The sequence below is a fragment of the Aspergillus udagawae genome, assembly GCF_001078395.1.
Source record: "Aspergillus udagawae IFM 46973 DNA, scaffold_8, whole genome shotgun sequence".
NCBI classification, from domain to species: Eukaryota; Fungi; Ascomycota; class Eurotiomycetes; order Eurotiales; family Aspergillaceae; genus Aspergillus; species Aspergillus udagawae.
The window spans coordinates 38,592-47,770 of NW_025091271.1; the positions used below are offsets into that span (position 1 = coordinate 38,592).

At 40.8% G+C, this 9,179-nt stretch overlaps 2 protein-coding genes across 2 annotated transcripts; one reads left to right on the plus strand and one right to left on the minus strand.

Moving 5' to 3' along the window:
• Positions 1 to 5,465: 5,465 nt before the first annotated feature.
• Positions 5,466 to 6,192, minus strand: Aud_009526 (uncharacterized protein; the record flags this gene model as incomplete). The annotated part of the gene is made up of 2 exons (XM_043294378.1): positions 5,466 to 5,997; positions 6,053 to 6,192. The coding sequence occupies 2 exons, from the start codon at positions 6,190 to 6,192 to the stop codon at positions 5,466 to 5,468; spliced, it is 672 nt and encodes a 223-aa protein (XP_043150313.1).
• Positions 6,193 to 7,673: 1,481 nt separating this feature from the next.
• On the plus strand, positions 7,674 to 7,932 carry Aud_009527 (uncharacterized protein; the record flags this gene model as incomplete). The annotated part of the gene is made up of 2 exons (XM_043294379.1): positions 7,674 to 7,763; positions 7,819 to 7,932. 2 exons carry the CDS (start codon positions 7,674 to 7,676, stop codon positions 7,930 to 7,932), a joined length of 204 nt encoding a protein of 67 aa, XP_043150314.1.
• Between the last annotated feature and the right edge of the window lie 1,247 nt (positions 7,933 to 9,179).

A 9,179-nucleotide genomic window follows, 5' to 3' on the forward strand; every position in this document is an offset into this window, starting at 1 on the left:
CTTACTAGCGCGGGTCAACACTTTTGGTGCACGCCTCCGTATATAGATGTCATAGGTTGGGCAGGGCAGCAGGGGCCGGCAGATCCCATCGCGGAAAGGTACGAAACGCTAAACTGAATCAGGCACAGGTCCAACCTATGGGAGCACAGACAGCACGGACGCTAAACCGCAACGGGGCGGTAGCCGTTTTCGGCCGCGCTGGCACAAATGCCAATTGTACTTATATTATAATATAATATATATTATAGTATATGCACCTCCTAGTTTTCATAAGCTTTACTAACCCTAATAAGATATTAACTAGTATATTAGGTAATATATATAATCTCTCTATAGTACTCTATTAGTATACTGCCTTTTTTAAGATTAATAATAATAATACTCCTCTATAGGATTCAGTGCTATTTTCTAATATTAATAAGGTAGTAATAACCCTATATAAAGCCTTTAAATACACAGAGTTAGCCTATTATAAGTAATATAGATTAGTAGTTTCCTCTAAGAAGGAGGTTATGGTAGGTCTATTAAATTTATACTATTTAGATATAGCTGTCACCCCCTGGGATCCGTCTCTGCTGTTCCTGCTAGTCACTACTTCGGGAATGATATAGTCCCTGGACTATATCCGATACTTGCCTAAGGCCTACTGATCAAGTGGCCTAATGATATACTGGTGGGGTATAGATATGCTCAATGGTATAATGATCTGAACAGGATTAAGGATAATCCAAAGATACACAAGAATAATAATAGCAAAGATAGAAGCAGGGCCTATTAAGTATATATACTTAATAGTAAGAGAGTAACTGATGAATTAGACTAGTGAACTTATACTTAAGTGAATAACTTATATTAAATGCAAGAAACTAAAACTAAGAGTGCTAGATATAATAGTAATAAGTGCCTTTATATATCCTTAGTTTCCCCAGGTGATAGTTGAGGTAGATAGTAGAATGGTATGATGGTAGATGTTGATGATACTGACATACCATCTATCATATCTACCCATCTACCATTGCCAAGCTGTGGCACATGGTAGTTAGTTATGTGATGTGATAGCTATATTTAATATCCTTTTAGTAAATATGAATTGTCCTCCATAATAACTGGTCATTACCAGAGATCAGTCACGTGGGTGACTGGTGGGTGGTGGTTACCTATATGGTGTAGTAGTGTATAACTGAACTGTTTTTCTGTGAGAAGGGGTCTATCCAGATTAAGTATTTCCCTAGATTGCTGGGTGATCATTTCAAGATTGATTAGTGATTAATAATCCTCTAGATTCTGCCTGTCACATCCGCCTTGCGCTAATGTGGCTGTGTTGGTGTTGTAACAATAGCTTTACTAATAAGTTAGTCTATAGAAGATATTATCTAGCTATAACTCCTTTTATATAGATTAATATTATAAGTTAGTATATATCTTACCTCTAGCTACTAATATAGGGGTAGAAGAGTAGTATTTTTATTACTCTTAAAAGCTATTATACTTACTACCTAGTAATAAGGGATATACTAGCTAGGGTATAGCTCTTTAGGTATTCTTTAAAGAGATCCTAGTAGCTATTATCTATATTTATAGTAATAAAATAGCTAATTAGGATACTATAGATTACTTTAGAGGAGATCTAGGCTAGTATATCTAACTCCTTTCTATATCTATATTTTAGTATAACTAGCTCCTTCTAGCATCTTTATACTAGTTAAGAATAATAGTTTTAGCCTTAAATTTTTATATTACCTCTTATATATTAACTATATTATTAATATAAGTCTACTAATTATACTCTAAGGGCTAGTCCTTCTATTTTATTAAGTAGTAATATTTATTATTTAAGAGTTAGCTATTCTTAATCTCTTTAACCTTCTATTTATTATCATTCTCTAATTTAGATATTAGTACTAAGAGCATAAGATTAACTTCTTTATATTAAAAATATAGTTAATTATAAATAGAGTACTACTATATAGGTTAAAGTTCTTTATAGAGGTATGTAAGCAGTGTATATACTATAGGAGTTATAGAACTATTACTATTAAGATAAGAGAATAAGTATAAACTATAATAATATTAAGGATGCTGAGTTATAAATATAAATATCTAAATTAATAAAGATATTATAATTAGTAAATAAAAGATAAGAGAAAAGAGGGAAATATAATAATAAAGAGTTATTAAGATAATAAAANTATTAAGATAATAAAAGAGAAAATCAAATAAAGAAGTAGTAAATATAATATATAGTAAATTAATTACTTATAATAATATTACCCTAATAATAACTACCTTATAAAATGCAAATAAAGAACATAATATAATAAAGATATACTATTTATACTATAGTTTAATTATAGCTATAAGTCTAAACTCTTTATTAATTAACTTCTTAGATATAAGGTCATTTCCTATTTTAGAAAAATTAAAGCTATACTATATAACTAAGAATAGTCATCACAGTAGAAGGGGGTCTAAATTATAATAGAGTAGATATAGATTAGGTTATATTTGTGAATAAAAATAATGAAATAGTATATAATAGATAATATATAAATAACAAAGGAAATTTCATGAATGCAAAGGGGAATAGATAGCTTGCCTAAGTATAAAGGAAGAATAGGAAGAATAGAAGGAATAGTAGTAGAATAGAATAGAATAGTAGAAGGAAAATAGCTAAGTATACCTTAGCTTAATATCTTAATTCCCTTAGTTAATTCTTACTAGCTATAGGGTGATTTCAAGGGTGTATTTATAGATAATTCCTTCTAGCATAGACCATTCGAATATTGAATGATCTCATAGCCGGGTGATCTCATAGATTAGATCACCATTCGCTAATGGTTGAAATCGGTGATTATCGATAATAATCCATGGCCGCCAGAACCATGGATATGATCAACGATCAACCATAGCGGAYTAACCTAGAAGTCATGTCCAATATAGACACTAGTTATAGTAGTAAGAATTATAGCTCTTACCAACAGACTGTCTAGACCATTAAAGAATTCCATTATAATGAAATATCTACTTTATTACTAAAATATAGTTCTTTTCTGCAAGAACAAGTAGACCAGGTTCACATGTATAGTGGTATACTCTATGCCCACCTTGGATAAACCAAGAATTCTATATTTACTTATTAAAATTAGCCTTATACTAAATAGTAACTAGCTATTAGTAATCCTTCCCCTTTACTAAATAGGCCTGAATTAACTAAGTTATAAGATATATATATAAGGACGCAGAACTGGTGCATATAATCCTAGTAATATAGAGTAGCCCTAACTAAGCTAGGAAATACTACCTCAGACCTAAGGAGACAGTACTACTATGTAATCTAAGATACTAAGTAATAATACTAGCAGGAGTTCCTAAATAATATTAATAATATCTAGAAGGTAGCGTGATATCTAGAACCTGGGGAGTAATCTATAGGGATTATCCCTATACTGCCCCAGAGATCTGTAAGTCCTAGCATTGCCATCCTGACATCAAGCTGTTGTTAAGGTGTTGTCATGGTTGATATTCAGTTTCTAATTAAGTTTGGACATCAGTGGATCAGATATTTAATAATAATAAGGAAAGGGCATACATACTTAAACTAGCTTTTTTCCCTCTATTACCTAATATCCTAGATGAGTTAGGGGAAGAAAGGTAGTAGCTAGATCCTCTCCTAATGAGAGTAAGCTCCCTATATAAAGTTAAAGCTATCCTTATAAAAATGGCTCCATGGAGAGCCTTATAGCCAGATAGACTCTCTATAATTTATAGTACTAAATCTAGCTAACTATAAAATATAAGGTTATTAAGATCTTTTAAGCATCCCTCTAGTTTAGCTACTTCCCTAAAGCCTAGAGAGTAGCTAAGATTATAGTGCTATTAAAGGCAGGACAGGACCTAGTATTACTAAAGTTATATCACCCAGTCTAAGACACCTCCGCGGCCTACCGCCATTGATTGCTCAGCAGTTATTTAACTCCATAGTTGCATTAAAGATCGACTCCGTAGCATCTGTGTAGTGCCCTACCTAAAAGGATACTATTACTCCCCCCAGAATTGGGTAGCTGTTTAAATAGATTCAGAGGATTGTAGCTCAGGCTATAGTTAGTATATTCTAAACTACGGCTCTCGCGGTTGCCAAGGCTGAGGTGGGAATTAAGTCAACCTACACACAATTATATGCACGGATCATAAAGCACTAGATTACCTGCTACACACTATTAATGGATAATCCCTTCTGGCCGTGTCGAGCGGCGGCAGTTGCACAGGACAGCAGCTTCTTGTCACCGTTCAAGATATTGGCGGTCCATGGCCCGCAGTGCTTGGTTAAGTTTCAGACACTGAATCTTTACTAAGCATAAAAAAATTTAGTACCCTATCCCTTTCCATGAACCGCAAAATCAATGCACATACTTAACTTATAGTAACTTAATGTTCGCCTTTTCCTTAATACAGAGAGTACAGGCAGCCCATAGCCCCTTAGTTCACCCAAGTTTAGGGATAGCTCATTATGATGAGGCATACATGTAACTCATTCCTTTTCTCATTTCTCCCAAATAACTTAATTTGTTAAACTTCTAGGCTAACAATTCGATGTGAACAGACAAACCAGACGACAGATGATGCTGTGGTTATCTGTCATGTGAGACTATTGGAAGTCATTCGGGTGCGATGCAGTGTTCATCTATTTCCACAGTATCAGCGAGACTGCCCTTCCATAGTTACGAGAGCCTGAAATCATTACATTAGGAGGAGGCACGTTCCATTCTTTGGCTTGTGAACATTTGGTGCAGACGTCAGCATTAAGGCAACCTCAGTCTCTCGTCAGTTTTCGACTCCCCACGATCTGAACTAAAGATACGAGGAAAGCAGCAAAGCGGGCGAGTTCATTCCAAAAACGATCGTCAAAGTCACTCCCAAACCTTTTCAGAGCAAAAATCCGGATTCTGGCATCAGTATTATACACACTCCTTGCTTCTTCTTCCCAATCCTATGTTTGGGCTTCATCATGGCAAGATAACCCATGCTTATCCTCTCAATACATTTGAGGCAAGGGTAATGTAGCCAATCTTTTGGGCAGCTCTCCAAAAAGGACTGGTGCGTTTGCTGTGAGGTCAATTAATAAGGAGCTCAGTTTTCCCTACAAGGATCGTGACGCTAAGCCATCAATACGAGGGAGCTAATGCGCTGGATTACAAGAAGACCGACCTATCCTTGAATGAGTCAGTTTGTTCTATTGAAGGACAAATTCGGCTCCCTGTGCTGTCAGACTGCTGTGCTCCAGGCTCCCAGAGTTGTTGCGCAATTATGTCGGACACAGAATTGTCATTATGTTTGCCGTAATGACGGCTTGTCTTGTTCGAAGAGTGAAGAGAAGGCATTGATCTAGAGTTTATCCCGCTTCTTGTCGCATTGTCCGCCTCTTGCAAGTGATTTACTAAGAACTTTTCCGGCCATCTATCCCACTACTACTCAGCGCCATCAAGAAACTCTTGATTCCGACGAAGCACCCTCCGTACACTCTCTTGGTCGTCCTCGTTGGGAAGATCCGGGCGAGGACTAAGACCCCGCTTCAACATGACCAGTGCCATATTCCGATAGCTTCGAGGGTAACCTTCCACTTCTGCTTGTTCTGCCAAAGAGCATGGAGCGGGCGCGTCTCCGCCAAGGTCCGGGAAGGCGCGGACGAGTCGGTCACGGACATAGATGGCTTCGAGGCTTAGCATGCGCCACTGGTCTGAGCCTGGTCCAGCATTGGAATTCTTATCTGCTTCTCCTGGATATTTTTCAAGACGGCTTGCGAGACGGATGTAGGAGGATAGCTCATAGTCAACACCATGCAATGAAATAGAGCTAGTGATCATGCAGAATGCCTCGCTGGTGGCACGGCGACCCTTGACGCGGATATCGACTGGATCAAAAGAAGAGTGGATGATATTTACTTTGCCTTGGTGAATTTTGGCAGATTGGTGGACAAACTCCTCAACTTGACCCGCATACCTGAAGGGAAATTAGGCTTCAGCATGTTAGGAAAAGAAAGGTACTGGCAACAGACCATGCAACATTAATATGTGTTCTCGACGGATCAGGATGGAAAGCAGCTCGGCACAGGCACCACTGGCCTGTGTCGCGGTAGTAGCGCTCTCGTTTGAGGAGGTTAGCGATTTCGATGATGTCCGGTGTCACTACCGCCATTATTCTCCAGTTGTAACGGCTAAGTCAGGATATATCAATTCAAAGGATGAGATAGCTGGCATGTCCGTAGGCCAACTCCACGTACGCGCTTTAAGAGATTCACCAAATCTCACATGCTGAAGACGTGCTAGAACGGACGGAGTAGAATCCGTCATTGCCCAAAAGATTCGTTGAGACATGTAGGAGAAACCTGCCCAGCACACATTTCAGTGGACTTTCGGAGATAATTTGTGTCTTCCACATGCCTAATACGACATACCCAATACACGCTGCCCGCATTACTCCAGGACCAATATGGATCCAGCTGATGCAGGGTAATATATCACGCTTTACGCCGGCCTGAAGTACTCCGTCCCCACCCTGGTTGTAAGCCGAAGGATCCAGATGCTCCTAAAATAGGTTGTTCAGATTAACCAGTTGTTTTGACGAAGTACTGTGTATGGCGGACATATTCCGCCATTTCCCTATCTCGACGGCCACTTGGATTGTGACACTCGTGTCAGACTGACAGAGAGGCCGGTGGGTCTCTTTGTGTCGTCAAAATTTGTGGATTATCTGGGAGAGGCTTGATCTTTTTGCCGCTGGCTGTCTTCAATACGAGCCCTCAACGTCAGAGGAATGGAAACCCTGCTGACCGATATTATCCAGCCGGTTTGTCAAGTCACCGTGCAGTTGTTGATAGTACAGCCTGTTCGGAGGATAGCTCTTGTGGGGTTTACCTACGGGATGTAGAGACGCCCGGATAGGACTATAGTGTCTACATTCAGACTTCACATGAATGGCATACCCTGGCTAAATGTAGCGATAATCCTCTTCGTGTGTCGATGTTACATTGCATGGAGAGCGAGGTAACAGATTTCCCGACTAAGTTGTGCGGATCCAGCCATCCGGCGCGTTATCATGGACGGTTATCTTCATGTAAGACATTTCGGCGGCCATATTTCCCCCTGATACAGATCTGTTGCCACGGCCTGGTCCACATTCGTATAGCTCGTCTTCCGTTACCATTACCAGAAGAGCCAGAAGACGAGCGGCTTGTTCTCTTATGGCTAGCTGGCTTTCGATACCCTTACTCTCTACGACAGCGGTAATAATACTAAGCTTTTCCGAGACTTTTCCGGAAATCTTGATATTTGCCGATGAGGCAATTAGATAACGTATTTTAACACCCTTTACAAGGATCATGACGCTACTCACTCAATACGAAGGACTAAAGCACAGGATACGAGGAGACCAAACCGGCCTGCAGTGAGTTGTCTGATTCACCAGTGAGCAACTTTCCTGGGCCCCACGCTCTATCAAACAGCTTTAACTGGAAGGTGCGAGACAGACTCATTCATTATCTCCCAGTTGTACTCGGTGCCGGAAGGTCATTATGCTTGGATGATCGATAAGCTCTCGGATTTGCATCTGCAATACATGATCTGCTTTTATGCAGCCTCCGTTACATTCTCGTCTTATCGGCAACGGTTCCTTGGTCTATGTCCCTGCTCTGCGCCATCGAGAAACGCCTGATGCCGGCCAAACGCCTGGCGTACGCTCTCTTGATCCTCCCGATTGGGAAGATGCAGGTGAGACCTTAGACTCGTTCTGCATAACCAATGCCAAATACTGATAACTCAGTAGGTGCCTTTCCGTCTCGTGGACATCAGCCAAGGTGAGAGGCGCTGGATCAGCATTGCCGAGATCCGGGAAGGCGCTGACAAGCCAGTCGCAGACGTAGATGGCTTCGGGACTTAGCATGCGCCACTGGCCATGGCGAGCGGCAACGCTAGCATCAGGAACCGTGTCCACACTTCTCAAGGCGGGCCGCGAGACGAATGTACAAGACTAGCTTGTAATCAACACCATGCAGCGTGATGGCGCTTGTAATCAGGCAGAAGGCCTTACTGGTGGCGCGGCCGCCGTCGATATGGATGTCGATTGGATCAAAGGGGTGTGTGTGTTTGCAGGGAACAGCTTGAACGACGAAAAATGTACGGACTACCACGGACCATGCAACATTGATGTATGACCTTGGTGGATCGGGTGCAAGGCAGCCTGGTACAGAACCTACTGCGCTGTCTCGCGGTAGTAGTGCTCTTGTTTAAGGAGATTAGCAATCTCAGTTATGTCGGGTGTTACAATTTCCATTATTATTTTAGTGAAGAGATAACTATCCCACAGGATTAGTAGATGTGATTGAAGAGATAGCTACCACCACGATGAACAATGCACTAATTCAGATCCACTCTGTATGACTGTTTAACAAGTTTCACAGCATCCATCATTACCTAAATGGATCCAGTAAGTCTTGCAGGAGTAAGATTGTATGTTCACATTTTAACTAATGGTTGGGGAAACTGTGTTCTTCACCAGCCTATCACGCCATAACCGATACACGTTGCAACTATTACTGATGGCACACTGGGCCATGCCAATGCAGTGGAAATATCCCGCCCTCTATATCAGACTCGATATAGTCCATGGCTTGGTTGTCACCACATACGTGCTTATACGCCAGCATACGCACAGTGCCAGAGAACTGCAGGTCCGCCGTGACGTTCACCGCAGGCAAATCCAGAACCGAATGTGCCGGATTGATATAATCAAGTACGCTTTGCAGGATTCGCGCGCTCATCAGCCACAAGATTGACGTTCACCCTAAAAAATCTATAATAACAATATCGGCTAAATGCACCCCTGCAGCAACCCGGTACAGTTTGCGTAAGCCCGCCAGAGCCACCGACAGCTGTCGTCTACGCTGATCGACAAATGGGGTGAGTATGATGCCATATTCCTCGTTCCAGTGTTGATGCAGGATTCGGAGGTAATTTGTCTGGGCCGATACATGTTGCAGGAGTCTAACACTCAGCCTTGCAGAGAAGATTTCCAATCCTGTTGAGGGACAATGAATCATTCGTATTAACGCCCGTACCGCTGAACCGTGTTTAGTAACATATGCAGAAAACTTGCCAGTCATACTTGGTTCCGTTCACCCAGCTGCA